The sequence below is a fragment of the Sorex araneus genome, chromosome 3 (genome assembly GCF_027595985.1).
Source record: "Sorex araneus isolate mSorAra2 chromosome 3, mSorAra2.pri, whole genome shotgun sequence".
Lineage (NCBI taxonomy): Eukaryota > Metazoa > Chordata > Mammalia > Eulipotyphla > Soricidae > Sorex > Sorex araneus.
In genome coordinates, this window is record NC_073304.1 from 570,222 (window position 1) to 592,156 (window position 21,935).

The 21,935-nt window shown below is 51.0% G+C and overlaps 1 protein-coding gene across 1 annotated transcript in view; it reads right to left on the minus strand.

Moving 5' to 3' along the window:
* Positions 1 to 1,072: 1,072 nt before the first annotated feature.
* Positions 1,073 to 21,935, minus strand: part of TDRD9 (tudor domain containing 9) — an 83,150-nt gene continuing 62,287 nt past the window's right edge. The window contains exons 29-36 of the mRNA XM_004603770.2: positions 21,633 to 21,788; positions 19,629 to 19,699; positions 18,512 to 18,621; positions 18,042 to 18,138; positions 14,123 to 14,261; positions 11,744 to 11,862; positions 3,536 to 3,608; positions 1,073 to 1,773 (exon numbers count right to left, since the gene is read on the minus strand). Of these exons, the coding sequence (XP_004603827.1) occupies positions 1,672 to 1,773; positions 3,536 to 3,608; positions 11,744 to 11,862; positions 14,123 to 14,261; positions 18,042 to 18,138; positions 18,512 to 18,621; positions 19,629 to 19,699; positions 21,633 to 21,788 (867 nt within the window). The 3' untranslated portion in view covers positions 1,073 to 1,671. The remainder of the gene's footprint in view (positions 1,774 to 3,535; positions 3,609 to 11,743; positions 11,863 to 14,122; positions 14,262 to 18,041; positions 18,139 to 18,511; positions 18,622 to 19,628; positions 19,700 to 21,632; positions 21,789 to 21,935) is intronic.

Below are 21,935 nucleotides of genomic sequence, written 5' to 3' on the forward strand. Positions count from 1 at the left end.
CCGTGTCTCTGCAGGGATCAAATCACAATGACTCCGTCTTTCAAGATGTCAGAGAGACAGGCGAAAGAATCCTGACCCAAAGGCAGGACACAGATTCCGTCTTCTCAGTCTGGGAAGGGAGTGTGGCACCCCAGTTCTGCCAGCTCCTGTGTGAGGTTTGGGAGTGGCTTCCAGGGCCGCCCAGTTTAGAGGGAAGGCAGTGCCTCTGGAAGGCCCCAGAAGCAGCTGAGACTGAAGGACCTGGAGTGGGGGGTCTTCAGGCCAGAACGAGGACAGTGCAAGGCAAGGCAAGGCGACGCCCTACCCACTGTACTATTGCTCTCATGGGCATGATGGGGACACTTAGAGCTGTCCGGCTGCTGGCCCTGCAGCCCCTCTGGCAGGACCCCATCCACAGAGCCCCAAGACAGCACGGTTCCCACATCCTTCCTCCACGCTCGTAGTCAGGAGCCCCTGGCGAGGAGATGTGGTTTCCCTGCCCTGTGAGCGCCACCATGCCAGGGCCGGAGCAGCTCGGTGCTTCTGGCCTCCGCAGCCTCGGGTACCCACTCTGGGAAGTGCCTCGCACACACCCTGGCCAGGTCGCAAGGCTGTCTTTGGACAGAACCTGGCCGCTGACTTTCTTGAAGAGGTCTCTGTTCCTTTGTACGTTTTATAAATTTGAATTTCTTTTTCTTGTTTTTGGGACATACCCAGCAGTGCTCAGAGCTTACTCCTGGCTCTGTGCTCAGGGATCACTCCTGGTGGGGCTTGGGGGACCATATGGGGTACCAGGGATCAAACCCAGGTTGACTATGTGCAAGGCCAGTGCCCTACCCACTGTACTATCGATGCAGGCACCCAATTTTTTTTTTTTCTTTTTGGATCACACCCAGCGATGCTCAGGGGTTACTCCTGGTGATGCTTGGGGGACCATATGGGATGCCGGAAATTGAACCCAGGTCGGCCTCATGCAAGGCAAATGCCCCACCCACTGTGCTATCACTCCAGCCCCCCCAATTTGAATTTCTTAAAATACATTTTTATCTTCTCTGACTAAAAACTGCAAGCAACAGAAGCTCAGTTTCATGCTTTTATTGTTTTAATAGTTTTACCAGTTACACACAGATAATCTCTCTGGTTTCCAAACTGTGGACAAAGAATTATAACAAGTAAAAATCTAAAATATACAAAACTGAAGTTAGTTTTACCAAAATTAGATATTTTCCCTCATGGGAATAAAAAATATGCTACCTGGTTTTTCACACGTGGTTTGTGATAAATGAAGAGTCCTAGTTTTTCCTTTACCCAAGTTTAAACTGCTGTTAACAGAACATACTAGAACATTCTGGAACCTTACACGCAAGATTAGCTAGTTATATTTACTTCTGTAAATTTAAAGCAAAATATAGTTCTCCTTTTCGCCTAAAGAATTATTCTTTCAGAACAATTTTCCTCCAATGTTAAATATAGTGATTTTCTGTTTCTAGAAAAGACCTTCCCAGCTTTCCCCTGGACATAAACACCCCTCTGTCCACTACCAACCAAGAGAAAAGAAGCCAGGCTGCGGAAGACCTGGGCATGCAGTGGGCAAAGACCGGATGCTGGGATGCAGAGAAGCCACCATGCAGAGGGCACTTTAACACACGTGTGTAGCCTCCAGCACGAGACAGATACAGTCTGCAGCTACTTCTAGGCACTGAGAACCACCAGCTTGTGGAGCTGGTAGAGGAAAATGTTCTTGCCTCGGCTGCTGTCCCGCTCAGCCTGCTCCATGACCAGTTTTGGATCAACCTAGAGGGCAGACAAAAGAACCAGTGGCTCCGAGATGAGCTTCTGCAGACATAAAGCAAAATCAAGACCACCACACACTGCCTGGGTGTAGCAGCAAGAACTCTCAGTCTGAAATGGAGTTCCAGAACACTTTCTACTCCCAGCATTCAGGACGTGGCATCTTGACTTGAAATGTCTCACATATTCCTCCCCAAATAATTAAGAACAGTTAGTTCAGGATGCAGTTTACCATGTGGGCTTAGAGGTGCTGACCCCCATGTTGTCAAAAGTTACACTTCATTTTGGGTTTGGTTTTGGACCACACCCAGCAGTGCATCAGTACTACTCCCAGCTCAGTGCTCAGGGACTGACCCTGTGGTGCCAAGGATTGAACTCAGGTATCCTTCATGTCCCGTATGTCCTAGTAACTTAAGCTATCTCCCTGGCCCCACATTTTTTGGCCCCTCAAGCCCCCCCCACAAACTTCACTAATGAATGCCCTCCTACTGCTCAGAGCCTTACTGATGACATAATTAGCAAATGAACATGTTTGGTATGTTACATATATTACATATCATCTCCTTAAAATACTGTCAGCTACAGAAAAGAAGATGCTATTAAGAAAACCATCAGTGGGATCAGAGAAATAGCAGGGCCCAGTAAGGCACTGGTCTTGCCTGCAGCCAACTTGGATTAGATCCCGGGCACCACATATGGAAGCAAGCCCTGAGCACTACTAGGTGTGACCCAAAATCGGCCCCCCTGCACCCCCCAAATCTTTCTAACAGTACAGGGTGGGCTTATCAAACCCTAATCTGTTCTGAGTGTCACCGTACCCAAGCACTCAAATCCACATTATTTAGTGGGTATCAGGCAGGAGCACTGCGGCTGACCTCAGTGATCCTGCCTGATATCATTGGAGCCATTTTTCCAGCGGGGTCATTACAGAAAAATAGAAGCACCTGTTTTAATTTTAACCAGGTGAAACATTTTTGGTTTTTTTGTTTTGTTTTGTGGCCTCCAGTTAATATTCAGGGGTTACTCCTGGCTTTGCACTCAGAATTACTTCTGGTGGTGCTCAGGCCACCATCAGATGCTGGGGATTAATCCTGGGTTGGCAGCACGCAAGGCAAACGCTTTTCCTGCTGTGTTCTCTCTCCAGCTCCTAACCAGGTGAAACATCTTTGAACTGGACCCAAAGCAAGTGTAAGAAACTATGACGCCAGCAAATGTTTCAGGAGTCTGAATCGAAAGAACAGGACTTCTGTTTTGGCGGGGGCACACCTGGTGGTGCTCAGGGCTTACTCTTGGCCCTGCATGTAGGGATCACTCCTATTTGGCTCAGGGAACCATTTGGGGTGCCAGCCAGGTGCAAGGAAAACACCCTACTGGCTCCAGCCCACTCAGTCAAGACTTTCAACCCAGCCTGGTGACACCATGAGCTCTGGCCTCCGGTCTCTAAAACTATGAAGGAAATAAATGTCTGCTATCAACACCAGACACCGTTGCAGGAGCCAAGCTGATTAAGGCAACAAAGTCATGGTGGCACGGATCTGGTGTCCAAGCTTCCTGTTGTTCAAAGTGGCAGAGCGTCTGATCCGGACTCTGCCTTTCCTGCCAACCCCCTGTACAGAGGCACTGTCCCGCAGTCCCTCTGGCCTATCCCTCGCCCCCCATCTCCTGTCACCCTGGATCTTCTTGCCCCCCCCGACTGGAACCCCCAGGGCCCCGCCACGTGGACAGTGTACCCCAAGGGCCTGCACCGCGTCTGGGTCTCACTCACCTGATTCCACTCATACAGCCTCTCGTGCCACTTAGGAACAATTCTCTCTCTCGGTTTCAACTGACAGAACAAACTGAAATATAAGAAGGAGAAGCATTTTACTGGAACACTACGTACTGAAAACGCAATTTTGTTTTTTCCAAGATGACAAAGTTCTATTTTATTTCTGAGAATAATAACAAATCAAGCATAACAAGTAATCCAGACAAAAACTGTTAAAGCTACAAAAGAAAAACACAAGTGACACTACAGACATATGTGAACACTCATAAGTCTAATATCGCACCAGAGAAACCCAGGAGAGAGCATGAAAGCAACTTTACTTCCTAGACTGGTTTTTCTCTGAATCACGACACAACTCTGAAAGGGCAAAAGCTGAGACTTCCCCCCCCCTTTTTTTGGGTCACACCTGGCGATGCATAGGGGTTACTCCTGGCTCTTCACTCAGGAATTACTTCTGGCATGCTCAGGGGACCATATGGGATGCTGGGAATCGAACCCAGGTCGGCTGTGTGCAAGGCAAACGCCCTCCCTACTGTGCTCCAGCCCCCAAGCTGAGACTTTTTGACCAGCCATACACCCAAAAACAGAAGGGAAAAAAGAGGCCATGATAAGCCCCGTTTCTCTGTCCTTTGGCCCCTCATCCACCATGGTCCCCTGGGGCAGGGCCATGCAACCTGACATGTCAGTCACCTCCTGGCACGAGTCGAGAGAAGGTGGGAATATTGTCAGAGGAAAGGCAGAGAGAGAATCCCAGCATTAAGGGCCACCCAAATAGCAACTGGGAAATATACAGCTTTCAATATATTTCAATGTCTGCAGCAGAAACAAGGCTGAGAGACAAGCTTATGAAGGGTGAGTAACTATAAGTGAGCAGTAACACACAGAGTCCATACTTAGGGGGAAGGAAATCAGCAAACCAAGTTCTTGGAGAAGATTAGTCAAACTGATAAACTTTAGCTACACTGATAAAGAAACAAGAGACGCTATGTGTGATCAAAATCAGAAATAGAGGGCTCTAATTCGCCCCCCACAAAACGAACAGATTCTATAATGAACCAAGAGCCTGCGGCAGAGAGACAGTACAGTGGGTAGGGTGCTGGCCTTGCATGTGGTCGACCTAGGTTTGATTCCAGGCACCCCACATGGTCCTCCGAGCACCACTAGGAGTAATTCCTGAGTGCAGAGCCAGGAGAAGCCCCCAAGCATCATCAGGTGTAACGATAGCCCAGTAACAAACAAGAACAAAAAAAATAAAGCCCAAAAGCCTGGACAATTTCAGTCAGTTGCCATTCAGTGAGATGACAGGCTCCGACTCTTACGGCAGTTACACAATGAAAGAACTGCACAAGGGGATGCCTGGAAGATCCCCGCTGAGAAGTCACTCTCATTTTGTTTGCACAGATAATCACACAGCACAGCTGTAACACGGACCACAAGGTTGTGATGACAAGGACCTTCAATGACCACTTCCCAACTCCAACTTCACCCGCTAGCACCACCCAACATAGCACCCGAAAACCTAAACCGGCTAACACAGGAGGAGGAGGAGGCAAACGACTAGTCCACAGACACACGTGAAAGAAGTTACCCAAGAACAGAACCAAGAACGGTCCTAACAGGCCATCTTGCCGCACTCAGCAGTGAAGAATCCAGGCCGGCGGGTACCACACACCACACCAGAGAATGCTCCGAACCCCAGACCGGGCCGATAACACCGGGGTGCCCCAGATGGAGGAGGTGCAGAGTCCCCGCTTTCTCCAGATGGAATCCTGGCAACACTGAGCTTCTACTAACGTGGCTCTGGTATATGGGGACCAGGACTATTTCTCCAAACTGTACGGCCACGTGGACCTTTCCTGATACACAAAAAAACATTCAGGAGTGACTCCTTCGCCCCTGAATGGCCATGATCCCAGAGGCACACAAACTAATCTTGGAAACGCAGCGGCTGCTGGCAGAAATGCTCCTGTACTGTGAACTAAGCTATGGCCCCGTGCTGCCCTTGGAGGGGAAGGGTTTTTGTCCCTCAGCCATTTCCCCTTTGTGGCAGCATGGCAACCACCACCTTCCAGAGCCAATTGGACAGAGAGGTAGGAGCTTGCAGTAATGGGAAATCTCGCCATGGGGGGGGGGGTGGAACCAGCCCTGTCCCCCCTCCCAAAGGGGACCTCGAGCAGTCGCCCACAAATGGCTCCTCCACTCCTGAACAGTCATGATCCCAGAAGCACAGAAACCAATCTCGAAACGCAGTGGCTGCTGGCAGAAATACCTCTGGACTTAATTACTAAAATACCAGAATTCCAAAACCGCGCTGCCGCAATTGCGGCCGTGCGACATCATATGCTCTTCATTATCAGCAACAGAAAACAAATGATTTAATGATGCCTTTCAGCAGGTCTGATTGCTGGGGGAATATTCCAAATAATAATAGTGGGCTTTCTGTTGAAAATTGAATGTAAGCAAAGCAAAGAGAGTAAAGTGAAAATCATCTGCCACACAGGCAGGGTGGGGATTGAGGGGGGATACTGGGGTTCTTGGTGGTGGAACATGTGCATCGGTGAAGGAATGGGTGTTTGATTATTGTATGACTGAGACTTAAACCTGAAAGCTTTGTAACTGTTCTCACTGTGATTCAATTAAAAAAAAAAAAAAGGAGCAGTTCTAACAATAAAATGTAGCCAGTGGGGTGTTAGCTCGCCCAGCACCTAGCAAATGGAGTAGAGGGGAAAGTAGAGAGTACCTAACAGACACAGAAAAGGCTCCTGGGCCAAACGCAGAGTCTGACCCAACAGAAGCTCTCAGGGAACAGTAACTAGCAGTTACTACACCAGCCTTCTCAAGGGCCACTACGGAAGCCGCAGGGCTGACATCAACTAGCCAATGGTGAGCAACTGAATTGTTTCCCCCACAAAGTGAAAAGGAAGCAAAGTGAAAGCAAGACACCAGTGCCTGCCAGCCCCATTCCACTCAGCAATCTTCTGTGGTTCTAGCCAGCTTGAATAAGCAACAGAAATCAGTGGGCCAGGGAGCCAGTCCAATGGGGAAGGCACTTGCCTTGCATACAGTTGACCCCATTCAATCCCTAGGCCTACAAGAGTGGCCCCCGAGCACAAAGGGGAACGGAGAGGAAATTCTAAGCAGACAGGCTAGAAATTTCTTTAAAGAAGCAATGCTTTTGATGGAGGAAATCCTAAAGAATCTACAAACTACTATTAGAAATTACAACTACTACTAATTGAACGGCTTAAGTAAGGTTGCAGGATAAAAGTCAACAAGTAAAAACATTTTTTTGGTGCATGTTTGGCACTGAGCAATCAAAAAATAAAACTATTTCATTCAAAATAGAACCAAAAGAAGACAAATACTTGAACATCATCTAGTGAGAGTCCCTGAAAACTTAAAAACCCACACCCTGAAAACTATAATGGAGAGCTGACAGATATTCCAGTTCATGGACAATGACTGAGATGGCAGGTATCTCCACAACGATGGACAAACTCGGCACAGTCCCCATCACAATTCCAGCCAGGCTTACTGTATATACACTGACAAGCTGACCCTAAGTCCACAAGCAAACATAAGGAGCTAGAAGAATGAAACATTTACAAATTAAATTGGAGTCAAAGAGATAGATAGCATAGTAAGTCGAGCACTTGCCTTGCATGTGGGCAATCTTGATTCACTCCCCAGCACCAAATAGGGCCCCCTGAGTCCCCACTAGGAATAAACCCTGTAAGCAGCACAGCCAGCCCCAAACCAAAAAACAACCCCCAAAAAAGAATAAAGGAGAAGAACTAACATTGCCCAATTTCAAGACTCACTATAAAACTACAGCAGTCCAAACAGCTTAGTGCTGGCACAAACTCCACATAAAACAGAAGGGACAGAAATGTGCCGTCACACCAATGCTACCAACATGTGACAGGTTCCAAGGCAGGTCATGGGAGAAAGGAGCACTTTTCCACAAGTGACAGAATGACAAGTGATTCCCGTGGGGACGAAAATGTCAACTCCAATCACTTCCCAAAGTGGGTCAGATTCCCATCACGGACGGCCAGAAGAGGACAGGGATGTGGCTCAGGGGTGTGCTTTGTGTGTGTGAAGTTCTGAGTTCAATCCCCAGTCACGCATGAGCAACAAACAGAAAGAGGAAACAGAAGACAAATAACAGGAGAAAATGTGGGATTGTGGCTGTAGCAAAGCCTTTTTAAATAGGACACTGGAAGTGTCCATTGTTTAAAAGATCAACACCATCAAAATAAAAATGCTCAGAAAAAGAGCCTGAAGGGGAAAAAAGCAACAAGGTACACAATGGGGAAATCAAAACTTGCATCCAGTGTTGTGAAGGCTTTTCTACAACTCCATAATCAGACACCAGCCCAACTCTTAAATGCACTCAATGTCCTGACCAGACACTTCATAAGGGAATGTGCAGGTTGACAGAAAAACCATGTGTGGATAAGGTCAGGTGCTGGCAGGGAAATGGAGGACCTGGACTGATATCACAGAGCACTGTGGCGGGAATGGAATCTGAAAGCCACTTTCGGGAAGTCTGACCGTTTTCTTTTTTTAGGGATTCTAGCTTTTACAAAAATTTCCCCTTTACACAAAACAAAGTAAAAGTAACACAGCAATCAAACTGCGAAAGTAGTTAACTGGTCACACAAGTAGACACAAGAAAAAATCCAGTAGGAAGACAGGCTTATTTCCCATGGGGAGAAATACACGTACACTGAAGGCAGTCGGTAGTGTTCACGGGAAACATAAGGAATAATGGAAACCTAGGTTTACACAGGGTGTGTGGGGAGGAAGGCCCCCCTTGAGGGAGGGGCAGCCACAAGGCTCAGGCCTACAGTGTAAGTGCAACCAATTCCAGAACTCTCAAGGCTAGCTAACCCGCGCTGATGAACTGTTCTCAAACACGTCCCACTGGCAGCTCAGCAGCTCAGTCCTACTTTTCATCTGCTCTATGGGTCAGGCTCCCGACAGGGAGGCTTTGGAGCAGCTTCCCAAGGAGTCAGCATCTCTCCAGGAGCCCCGACCTTTTGGGGCTGGACTGAGCTACCAGGATGAGCCCAGTGGTTTGGTGTAGGATGACATTACTTTGTCCTTTCCCTCCTTGCCACAAGTAGCTTGTCCCAGTTTTACCCAGAGTTTAGGCTTACCCCAGTCTCACCCATCAAGGTGTTCCCAAATCTCTCCCATCCCTTTGTTTAGCTATAATCACTTCTCCATGCTCTCTTCCCCAAAAGAGTTAATCCGAGGCTTTCCCTTAATCTGACTCTGCTAATTTGCAAGGTCAGACCTTCCTAGGATACTGAATTTATATTATATAAGTTAATATTGCCTTTCTCTTCTTCTTGTGCCTTTTGAATAATTTACTTTAAAGCTATGACTGTTTTGTATAGACACAAGAAGACAATATTATGTTTTTATAACTTGGGAATTAATTGGCTTCGAATATTCCCTCCCGGGCCTCTGCTTTCTCCACTTAAGCCTCAGTTGCCCTCAGTTCCTAGCACCCCAAAGTAGGGTCCCCGACGTGGGACGGGAAGGATCCAGGGCAAGCGGTGAGTTATGTGCTACCCTGGCATCGAGATGGGCCTGGCCAAAGTGCCTAATTCTTAACTATAAATTAAGAGCTTGATCATAGACAAATGCTGTCATGATCCAATAGTAATTATGAGACTGGGACCCTGCCAGGGATAGGAAAGACTGATCTGGCCTGAGCACTGTAGTCTGAGATTGAGATGGCCCCAGGAGAGCAATTCTATAAGCTTTAATGCATCTCTTATTGTGTCCATACAAAATAATTAATATTATGAATTCTTATATGTTTGCTGGCTGAGGAGAAGAGAAACACATTCATGGGACTCTGCCCTTGGGTGGATCCCCCTGCTGAAAGAGAATTAAGTCCTAGGAGAAGCATCCCCTAAGGGAAAGGACCTTACCCTATTGATGGTGACCACACCTACGTGTATGCCCCAACCCCCTCATGCTGTGAGGATTTTAACTAGGCTGTGAGAGTGGGTTGGGGGGCCAGATCCACGAGCCAGATCCACGGGGAGAGATCCAGGAGAGCGGGAGAGAAGCGGAGGGAGAGAATGAAATAAACGGATCGAGCAACCAGTTTGGCCTTCTTCCTTCTTCCTTCCGTCGCCTGCCCTCGACCGACGGCACACACAGCGGTTCTGGGGCACTGGACGCGGGCGGTGAGACAGAGCCGCCCGGAGAGCCCGCGAGTGCTCGCGCCCCTTCGGCGATCTTTAGTTTTTTACAGTTTGGATGAGGTTGAACATATTCTTTTGGCTGCCTTAGTAAATAATTTCCTAAATTATAACAATTGTCAGTCTTTTCTCACAGACCCCCGGTTCTGCTTAAGCCTGTTTGTTGTCGGTATGTAGATCCTACATTGTTTGTTTTCAGAAGAACTTTGCATGATCTTCCTGTAACTCCTTTGGTGACTGTATTGCACCCTTAAGAGTTTCCATGATCGGGGCTGGAGTGATAGCATAGCGGGTAGGGCGTTTGCCTTGCACGCGGCCGACCCGGGTTCGAATCCCAGCATCCCATATGGTCCCCTGAGCACCGCCAGGGGTGATTCCTGAGTGCATGAGCCAGGAGTGACCCCTGTGCATCGCCGGGTGTGACCCAAAAAGAAAAAAAAAGAAAAAAGAGTTTCCATGATCAATAAAAGGAGATTACGGGGCTCTCTACCTTTGTCTAAGAGTCAGAGAGAACCTAGACCCTCCATGAGATACATTTCTTTCTTTTCTTTTTTTTTTGGGGTCACACCCAGCGATGCTCAGGGGTTACTCCTGGCTTTGCACTCAGGAATTGCTCCTGGCAGTGCTCGGGGGACCATATGGGATGCCGGGGATCGAACCCGGGTTGGCCGGCCGCGTGCAAGGCAAACGCCCTACCCGCTGTGCTATCGCTCCGGCCCCCTTTTTTTTTGGGGGGGGGGGAGATACATTTCTTCCGAGTTCCTTGTCTCAGTGCCTCCAACCGCACGAACATTCACACAACACCGACCTTGCCAAGGTTCTGCAGTCTAGGGAAAGAAAGGTCCTAACTGCACTGCTGCCCCATGGTGACAGTCGTGGCAGCCAAACCATGACCACTGTCCATTTATTTCAGCAAGCAGTGCACGGATCAGAGCAAAATGGGGATTATTCAGTACTTAAACAAAAATGTAACGTGAACCTCAAAAACTCATGAGGTGAAGAAGTTTGATTTGAAACAGGCAAATATGGGGGCTGGAGTGGTAGTACAGTGGGAGGGCGCTTGCTTGCACACAGCCGACTGGGTTTGATTCCCGGCATCCCGTATGGTTCCCCAAGCAAGGCCCAGAGGAATTCCTGAGTATGGAGCCAGGAGTAACCCCCAAGCATCACAGGGTGCGGCCCAAACAAGCAACCAATTCTCTCCACGTGCAGAGATGGCCCTCCTACAGCCATGGCTGTGGTGCCTGGTGGAGGTGCGCAAAGGAGTTATTAACAGAGGATGCCAAGCTGATTCTAAACTGGCTTAGTCAAGTTTCATTTCTATGTCATAAAACACATCAGTGTTAAGTGTACAATTCAATCCTTTTAGTGGACTTAACAACCTTTGCAACCATCTCAATTCACCGTGTTTTCTCTGAGGGGCACATCCTAGCACTGCCTGGCTAGTGCCAGGGGACCCTGTGGTACTGGAGATCAGACTCAGGGCTCTAGCCTGCCGAGCTGCTCCTCAGCCGTCTATCCAGAGTGTACCTGGAGGCAGAGGACAGGCACTGAGCGCCCTGCTGGTCAGTTCCCAGCCAGTCCCATCAGGTGAGTGCCACTCTCCTCTGTTGGCTGCTCTCCAGCCCAGGCTGCCATGGGCTAAGGGGCACCGGCCCCTGGGTTTCTGGCTCGATATGGCCAAGGTAGTGGAGCTGGTGCAGGGTGCCTATCCCTTCGGGGAGGCCCAGCCTGCAGTTCCCAGGCCCAGTGTGGCTTCCTGAATGTTTCCTCAAGTCACTAATGTGTGTGACATGCCCCCCACCCCCCATCTGCATCCAGGGTGATTCAGGGACAGCGGTGCTGCAGCCTGTATCCCGGGAGTTCTGAAGCACTGTTCTGAGCTGTGCAGAATCAGCCCATCATGTCTGTCCCTCCACCATCAGCACAATCACCACTGAGACCTGGGGTGAGCAGCTCAGGTCACTGTTCCACTCACCCAAGGAGCTTCCGGCGTGCGTTGTCCTGTAACTGCGCGACTCTCTCTGGCCCCAGGTACTTGGATCCATTTGGCCCATCACATACCAGCTTGTTAATAGCAGCCCTGAGAATATTAATCTGTAAAGAGATGGCAACAAAACACTATGCTCCAGGGCCCTTCAGCATCCCCATTCGTATTTTATTACTGCTGTCAATACGGTTTCAGGAATTAATTATTAAAATACAAATAATCACCATTACAGGAAGCAATGCCAGAAGAAAAGTTTTAAAAACCAATAGGAGGGCTGGGGATATGGCGTCTGTGTGTGGAGAAATCCTGGGTTTCTTCCCCCGGCGTTGCATGATCTCTGGGCTCCACCAGGAGCAACCCCCAAGCAATAGGCTGGGAGTAGCTACGCCACGACCAGGTATGGCTCCCTAACAAATCAGCAAGAGAGTTCCACACTTTGTAACTTAAGCCCACTTTTCTAATTTTCAGCGCACCCTCTCTGGATGCTGTTCTGTGAGAAACCATGCGTGGCTCTGAGCTCCAGCCCAGCTGCACTGACCCGTTTCATGTAACAGCCCTTCTCTAGGTCGGTGTGACATCTCTAATCTGCTGAGGCGGGTGATGGTTTGCAGGAGTCAGCCTACACAGGCGGGCGCCCTTCTCCCCTTCCCCAGGAGCCCCTGGAGTGCTGCCCGTGACCCATAGCTCCCACCCCATGAACCCTCTCCCCTCACACCCACTTCCTGGTCAAAGCAGGACTTCGAGACTGATGGCCCCCAGCATCAGTCCTACTTCCAGAGGGTGTTACAGGACAGCAGGAAACTGACACAGAGCCGTCTGCTCCCCTCTGGTGCCTTCAACTATACACATCCACGTGGCCAAGCGAGTATTTCTCTCTGGGTTCCACGGCAACAGCTGCCTTGCTGGGCCCCTGGAGCGCCCCCTCCATTGCTGAGGGCATCCTTCCCTCCTGGCGCTGCCCACGTGCAACTGTCGTCTCCTTGCCCTGGTCCCAGATCTGCTGTATCTCCGAGGAGCTCAGGCTCCACTGACTGGCTGACGCTGGGCAATCAGGCTGCTCTGCCCTGGCTCCCACATCACAGCGGGCAGGAGTAAAGCAGGCTCAGGATGGACACTCTGCCCTGCAGAACAGCACAGCACCTTGTGCAGTTTCCTTTGTTGGAAGCCTCGAGGCTCCAGTCCAAGCACCCGTCCAGTGCTAAAGGGGGTGCCTGACGCCACCCTCACTCCAGAGTCCTGGAAGGGGGTCGGTCACACACATTCACACACCCCTTTTCCACGGGTGAATATTTACGGGGGTTTTAGCCCAGAGAGGCATCTGGCCTCCACCCCACAGACAGACTTCTGTGCTCCAATCCCCGCTGCCCTTTTCAGTCCAGCTGCCCGAGTCTTCTGTCCCTAGAGTTTCTTTCCAGAATGGTCCCTGGATATTGAACGCTGCACTTCATGAACTGCACGCAGAGCACACAAAGGGCCACCCGCGATGTGGCTGGGCCAGCAGACCCATCCTCCTGCCCAAGCACGCTGTGGCTGCTCCCAGCTTTTCAGGTCTGTTTGTGGGTCACACGCAGTGGCACTCGGTGCTCTGGAGTCACTCCATATGGCACCTGGGGCTGGAGCCTGGGTCCAGCTTTCAGCCATTCTGGGTAAAGCTGCAACAACACATTCGCATGCAGGTTTTCTGTGGATGTGAGTTTTCACTCTCTCAGAAGGGTCACAGGGTGGTGTCTAAGAAATGTGTCTTCCCCATTCTCAGCTCCACTCACCTTCCTGGCTGCACTGAGCCGCGCGCCATTCCCTCGCCATTCCCTCGCCATTCCCTCGTAACACATGGGACAAGCTGTAACTGTGTGTCAGTGTTGACGTTTAAGAGTTCTTTCCGGGGCTGGAGCAATAGCACAGTGGGGAGGGTGTTTGCCTTGCATACGGCCGACCCGGGTTCAAGTCCCAGCACCCCATATGGTCCCCTGAGCACCACCAGGAGTAATTCCTGAGTGCAGAGCCAGGAGTAACCCCTGTACATTGCTGGGTGTGATCCAAAAAGCCAAAAAAAAAAAAAAAAAGAGTTCTTTCCATGTGCTTGAAAAACAAATCATCACAGACGTACTTCAAGCATCTTCCTGATCAAAAACAGGCCCACCACCGAAGTGGATGCTCAAGCTCCACCAGGTGACAGCAGTTAACACTTCCAAGTTCAACCAACACAACAGGCGTTTTCACAGCTGCCGTGGGCATGCCTTGAGTTTCCCTGCCCCCACCCCCCTGCCGAATGCTGCCTCCTCCCTTACCCCTGTCCTGGGCACTGGCTGAGCATCAGGACACAGCGCTGTAGTGAGATCGCTCTCCACCCAACTCAGCTGTGCTCACCTCCACAATGTCCTCCACAGTGAACTGAACGTCAAATGCAAGCTCAATGTCATGCTCAGGCAGGATGGGGGCCCCTGTGGTGGGATTCCACCCCAGGCCGCAGAGGACTCCAGTGTAGCACTTTCCGTCCCGATCCACCCTAGAGGAAGGAACCACTTTTAAGAAGTTATGCTGCCAAGACTGTTAAAACACCATTTTCATGATAAACCACAATAAACACCTCCCGCCGCCCACCCCCCCGAAGTTCTGCCACCATGCCCAGCTCCTTCAGGTGTTTCTCCTCCCACTGTCACACTTGTGAGAAGAGCAAGTTTTTTACTAACCCACGATGTGGTACCCTGAATTTCAGTCACGGAGAACATGCTGCTTATTGTCAGGCTGTTTTCGCTCAGCCTCTGAAATTCTTCCCATTAATTCTTTTTATTTTGGGGACACCACCAGTGGTGCGTGGGGGACGTGATGGTGCCAGGGATCGAACCTGGGCTCCTGTCCATAAGGCACATGCCCCAGCTCCCCGGGATAAATGAGCATCGGCCCGGCTCCTGGGAATAGGCTGTGTAGCAACTCCTAACACTCCGAGTCTGACAGAGGCTGCTGGGGGCAGGCGCTGCCCCAAACCGCTGCCCACACACACATGCCCTCTGCACTACTGTCATGGCCTTTCCCACCTAGACACCTGCCATGGCTCAGCAGTCTTACCCCCTCCCCAGACCTCGGTCCTTCCACACAGCAGCTGGCACTGTCCAAGTTTCAAAAAACAAACTCCTGCCACTAGGATTTCCTGGTTCCCTGGCATTTCCCCCACTGGGCTTCAGTCTTGTCCAGCCTCTAGCCCTCCCACTCTAACCTCACCCCTGCTCCTGCACCTGCCCAAACACCAGTGCTGGCCAGTGCCCATGACCTGCTCCACAGAGAAACAGCAAACCAAGGAACAGATGCTGGTGACAGGTACCTTGTAACATCTTTTACTAGCTCTGATTGTAATTACCTTGACCTCTCCCCCTTCTCTAGACCAATGAGGATTTAGCAGAAATAACAGACAAGGTGTGTTCTTAGGGGGCTGGAGTAAGAGTAAAGCAAGTAGGATGGTTTCCCTTATAAGGAGCCAACCCAGGTTCGATCCCTGACATCCCATCTGGACCCCAAGCACTGCCAAGAGTAACCCCTCAGTACCACTGGGTGTGGCCAAAACCAAAGTGAAACCCAAAAAATCCCGCCTACAGTCCCCACTCAAATAAATACCCAAACAGACCTGAATAAGAGGGTGTTCCTAGTCCCCACGACTCATATCTGTGCACACTCGCACACAATCGTCTCCACTGCGCACGAGAAAAGCAGAGACTAGGGTCCAGACATGAACTGGCAGTGCCAATGTTTGCATTACAAAATAATCACAAAAATGTTTCTTTAAATGCAGTCTCTTAATATTTTTAATGGACTATGATTTCCTTTCATAAAAATCCTCCTCAAACAGAAGCAACGAGTAACGGGAATGAAGGGTCCGAGTCCTGGCCACTCTCTCCCCGACCAAGCTTTTCCTAGTAAGATCCAGACAGGGGCTGGAGTGATAGCACATGGGTAGGGTGTTTGCCTTGCACAAGGCAGACCCGGGTTCGATTCCCAGCATCCCATATGGTCCCCTGAGCACCACTAGGAGTGAATTCCTGAGTGCAGAGCCAGGAGTAACCCCTGTGCATTGCTGGGTGTGACCCAAGAAGAAAAAAAAAAATCTGGAAAACAAAGTCCTTTTTTGCTCCCCTCCTCAATCTGGGGGGCGCATCAGCTTGCATGCTTTCCCAGGGATCCCCAATATTTACAGAGCCCAACAAACAGTGAGACCACAGGAATTTATTTCCTTCCTGTAAAATGCCTCTCTAGACACAAACTGGAAGTGCAAGGCCCTGGCAGGAAGCGTAGCATATCCGGCTGGGTACAGAAGGGGTGCCTGGAAGGGTGGACTCCTCCAGCTTTTCCTCACACAAATCTGTGCACGGAGCCTGGCAGAGTTCAATGGCTGTCACCGCTGGCCAGGGCCCGCACAGGGCACCTCTGCATCCTCTGTGACCTATGAGGCTTTTATGATACAGGATGAGGGCGGAGCAGCCTTCCCAGCAGTGCGCAAGAAATCTCGGGGCTCCTCCCAGCAAGAGGTACTTAGGCCTGGCATTGCTGGGGAACATGTGGTGCCAGGGTTCGCCAACCCTCTGACCTTTCTCCTCATCCACCAGATAATGGGTTTTTCGTGTGAACAGCTGGGACGTGAGTATGTGAACCCCAAAGTGCACATGTGTAGTCTATGACATCTTGCCAAAATGGGGGTTCAGGAATGCTACACCATGTTTTTCTCACAAGGGGAAGTGCCACTTTCGAGGCGCAGAGGATTCTGATTCTACACTTCTATACGCTGACAGGTATCAGGAGCCAGGCTTCTGAGGCAGCCTGTGAAGTGACCCAACTTCTCAGGGTGCAGAACAATCACCTGGCTGTGTGGAAGCCACAGCAGCCCCAGAGGGAGCACCTGAGGGGCCTCCCTGGCAGAACAGATGTAGGGAGCAGCTGTGACCCCCACCCCACGCAGGGACAGATGTTCTGGAGCACCAGCTGCCCCTGCATGACGCCGATGGTGACAGAGGGAAGAGCCCCTTCCAGTCCACCTGTGCTTCTCTTCTATCACTGGATTCTGAGCACACTGGAGACTGGAGCGGGGCCCTGTCTCCCAGCTCCCTGGGCTCTCATCACTCCGGGTAGGAGCTTGTTCTCCTGCTTCACCCCAGGGTGGCGCCACTGAGCTACTGCAGGGAGCGGAGCCCGCGGGGAAGGACAGCTTGAGGCAGAAGAAGAGGCCCGTGCCTGCCTTCCAGCAGTGCTGGCGAGCCGCCTCCCAGAAGGGCCCCTGGAGCCAGGGAGGATGGAAGCAGCCACTGCCCTTCCTTCCCTGCCCCACTGGACAGCGGCCTCAGCTGACAATTCTGAGCACTTCTGGCAGGGAACTCCCGCCTCCACTTGCTTCAAGGGAAGGCAAACTGCCAGATCTCCCCACCTGGGGCTGCTCCTGGGCTGGGCTACAACGGCAAAGCGGGCGCAGGGGCGGGGGCACAGGCGGAGGGCACCCGAGGTGCACTGACAGTAGTGACCACTGTCAGGTCTGCGTTGAAAAAGCTCTTCTGGCTCAATGCACAAAACTGAGCACTTGGTAAACGAAGGGGTTTGCCCCGCTCAGACACCTTCCTTCAGTGCTTCAAAAATGGTTGCCACTGACTCAAATGAACACCGAGCCCAGAAACCAAAGCTCATGCAAACTGGCGGCTGTTTGGAGAGAAGCGTCCCTTCCTGCCGGACACTGCATAGACCATGGCCGGTCAGCGTGCCGCACTCCTGGAAACTGTTACCTACGTAGAGCCTTCTCCTGTGAGGCTCGCGGTTTTCCTAGAAAGACGGTATTTTAGGTACTTCTGACTGATTTACCTGTTTCCTGAGTCTATAACAGAACTCGTCCTTTAGAAATCCAAGAACCACAGAACACTACTTGCGTACCCCTGGGCAGATAGTGAAAGGGGCAGTCAACAAGGGGCTACACCACTGTGAGAAGTCACCACACCGTGAGGGGTAGGATCCCCACTCCCACTTGAAGGGATGTGCCCCTCCTGTGTGCGGGGGAGGCTACCAAGAAGTTGTCATACTGTGTGCTTTGCGCCTTCAGCTCCCTGTCAGTGTGTGCAGCAGTTCTCGTTCCCAGTGGGATGGACAATGGACAGCTTTCCTGACACTGGGGACCACAAGGCCCCAGCCCACCCACCACAGATTCTGCATCATCCGGTTGAACAGAGCCCACTCTGGCTCCCGTTTTCTTTCCTCTGCCCCCACTTCTTAACAGGCTCTGCACCCCTGCACCTTAGACAAGACGAACAGTTTGCCTTACCTCAGCTCCATCACAGGGGCAAAGAGCATGCTGAGCAGCGCGGGCAGGCCGGGGACGTGTGGCATCAGGGACGTCTCTCGAAGAAGCATGGTTGACCCTGCGGGAGGGAGGCCAGAGAGTGTGGACCCTGCCCCACATCTGCCCCCGGTGGTCCAACACTCCCGGGCACCCTCCCTTTGCAGACTGGGGAGAGCTCTAGGGCTCCTGGGCTTGGTTCCTCTTCTCTCTCTCGAGGCTATCACAGTGCTCCCAGGCCAAGAGCCCGCCTTGATTCTCTTTGTAGCCCAGCCTGGTGGAGGGGTCAGGTGACCAAGGACTCCACTGCTGCATACTTGAATCCCCAGAAAAAGTGAGAGCTTTGCGTCCGCTTCCTTCCGCCAGTGCTCGGGAGCAGTGAGGGTACGAGCAGCCACGGCCGTCAAGAATGGGGCTGGAGAAAGGCGCATGCATGCGCAAGCATAGCCCCTCACCCGTGGCGTTGACAGAGAGCGAAGCTGCCACCAGCATCCTCTGGTGCAGGTTCTCCGGGGAGTCGCTGATGATGACAGAGTTGATGCTCTCCTTCTCAATCCACACACACCTGAGGAGAAGTGGCTGTGTCACTGCACCATGCAAGCCCAGCTCCGCAACCCCCCACCAGCAGAGACATGCTGTGTCTGTGGAGCGTCTCAGTCCCCTTGGGGACGCCTCATTTGACCCTGTCTCCCCACATTCCTTCTGCGGCGCCCAGGCATCCACCCCTGACCCATGCTGCCCCACATATCCACTCGTAGCTGTCCCCCAGGTCCCAGCACAGCCAGCGGGAAGCCACGTGGCTCAGCTCCTGGGCACACTCCCCTCCCCCCTTCTCTTGTCTGTGGTCTCATCCAGGCCAGCCCTGGCCACACGCCCAGTGAAGCTGAAGCAGCACGAGCCTGCCATGGTGCTGGGCCTTCCTGTCCTCTGGGCTCTACCTCTGGACAAGCTCCAGGGACGGGAGAGCAGGGGTCTCCTGCAGCGGAGAGAAGTTTGAAATGAAGCCCAGAGTGGTCTCTCCACGTAGGCAGGTGCACGACTCCAAGCGATGCTCTCCCCAGCCTCTGCCTGTTCCCTGGCCGCACATACTCTGGTCACTTCTGAGATAAATGCCGATCCAGGCCCAAGCACAGGCACTGAAAACACCCCTTCCCTAGCCCAATCTTTCCTCCCACCGAGCACCTGGCTCCTGAGCCTTTGGCAGTGCTCAGATTTCCCTGCACACCCTCCCAGGCCTTCCTAACATGCTCGGCATCCCTCTGAGAGGTTTCCGGAGTATTCTAGACTATCAAGGTCGGCTCCAGCCCTGCTCGTGATTAGCACTTTCTTCTCCAATAGGACCCATATTGGGGAGGTCCCAACTATCCCAGCGCCCTCACAAACCTTCCAAAGGTCCCAGAGCAGAGCCAGTATGCACAGTTCTGCTGGGTGATCAGTGAATGTGGCAAGAGCAGAAAAACAGCAGTGAGTGAATGAAGTGACTCAAAACGTCTCAGACACTTTCATGAAACAGACTCAAAGGGGATGAGTTCCCTTGGCTCTAAGGACTCAATCCTTGGGGCGAGACCGTACCTGAATTTGGATATTCTGGTCAAACTGTGGCACTTCAGTTCGTAAGGGTTGAAGGGTCCGTGAAGAATTGCCTGCACGTGCAAAACAGACACCTCAGCAGTAAGCAAGAGGCCACTTAACATACATTCCTATAATCTGAACTTAAATTTGAAAATTAGAAAGCTTCATCACAGGAAAGCTTCATCACAGAACACCCTCAAGCTTCAACAGGGAAATGCATCTAAGTATTTAACTGACTCCCTTAAGAGTCTCCCTTTTTATTTTTTCATTGCTGGGGATCAAATTTACATAGGCAAGACATGTGCTCTAGCTCTGAGGCACACCCCTTGCTTCCCCAGAATGTATGTTTGGTGTAGTTTTGGGGCCACGCCCAAGAATGTCAGGCATCGTTGTTGGCAGGGGACCGTATGCGGTGCTGTGGATAGAACCAGGTTCAGCCCATCAGTGCTCGGGACTCTCTCCTGACTCTGCACTTAAGAGATCACTCTTAGTGGGCTCAGGACCATATGGGGTACTGGGGATCAAACCCAGGTCAATCATGTGTAAGGGAAACATCCTCCCCGCTTACTCTCTCCAGCCCCGTCCCCCCCAATTTTTAAGGAAGTCTTTGGCTATCCGCCCACCCCGCCCCACACTACTGCTACTGCTTTAATGGGCATCTCCCTTCCCCCGCAGCAGACCACTCTGATGACTCTGAAGCCCCCAGCAGAGCAGAAACTGAGGAAACAGACTTGGCACTGGCTCCCCAGAGCCCACACTCATGCCATGGTCTGACGCCCCCGCAGACAAAGTGCTCTGAAAAGAAGGGTTTTTTTGTTTTGTTTTGTGTGGGGGGGTATGCCTAGTGATGCTCAAGAGGTTACTCCTGGCAGTGCTTGGAGGACAATACGGGATGTGGGGAATCAAATCCAGGTCAGTGCAACCCAAGTGTACTGTCTCCCCAGCCCCAATAAGGTTTTAACAAAACCAAGACCAGGGATATGGCTCCAGGTGGAGCAAAAGCCTCATCGTCATGTGCAAAGCTGTGAGTTATATCTAGCACAGAAAAAGAATAAATATTTCACTTTTTAAAAAGCTAGGCAATGGAGATGACTCAAAGCACAGACTCCCTATGTGGGAAGCCCGGGTTTAACTCCCAGCATCACATGGGCCCTTGAAGCACTAATCAGGAGTAACCAAACAAAAGCCATAAATAAAAAAACCTCAAAGCTTTCTCTACCCTGCTCTCAGGTTTCCCTCTTTCTGGAAGACCCCACAGTGAGAACAGTGGTAACATCAAAAGCAGGGCAGGGCAAAACCATCAGACTTCTCATGGCCGCTCATCACACTGGGGAAAGATGTCAAGAAACGAGCCACCTGGTCACATGCAGGCTTAATTCCTAGATTGCTGGCAAGTTTTCTTTTTCCAAAGATGCTAAACTAGCTGGCATTTCCAGAAACAGATGAGGGTCCTTATTCCCACATCCACACCAACACTGGCTGCTTTCGTTCCTTTAAGGTGTGAGTCTCTATGTGGGATAAAGCATCAGTATTTACTGTAAATACTGTGCTTTCATCAGTATTTCTTCATACTCCTATTGGCCAGTTGGCCCCAAAACACTTCCAAAAAGACACTGTGCTCTTCTTTTCATTGCAGTGCTCTTCAGATTAGTTAAGATCTGAACAACTTAAGTGTCCAGGAACAGAAGACTGGAAAAATGGAACACTACTCAGCTAAAAGAAAACCTGAGCTCACGGAATCAGAAAGAAGTAGAGGGCATCGTGCTGAGTGCAGGCAGTCAGCAGGAGGAGGAGGACAGAGAAGAATGATCCATCTCATATGAGGGACAGGAAGCTTCATAGTGCGGGAAGCAATACCTCACCAGACCTGAACCCGGTCTACAGAACAAAGTGTAGCAGGGCTGGGGGGTAGACGGGAAGGGGTCTTGGGACACGAGGGAGGAAGTGGTGTTGGCAGCTTGTGAAGCTCGGTGCCTGCCGGGGCAGCCATCTCCTGCTGACTACCTTGCAGTTGGGCGCCCCCAGCTTATTGGCAGAAAAGCTCTCCTGCAAGATCCGGATCAAATACTTCTCATCATCCTTCATGGGGGATAGCACAGACATGTCTGCCGCGGCTTCTACTGATTTGGAAAAGAGATCCTTGAGAACTTCATGGCTTTGCTGAACAAAGTAAGAAAAATTCATTTTACTAAATTAAAAAAATTGCATTAAAAACATTTTAGTCAAAACACCACAGAGATTCACAGTCACGACCTTATTTTTAGCTTTAGCAGATCTACAGATCATTAAAGTTTTAGAAGCAATAAC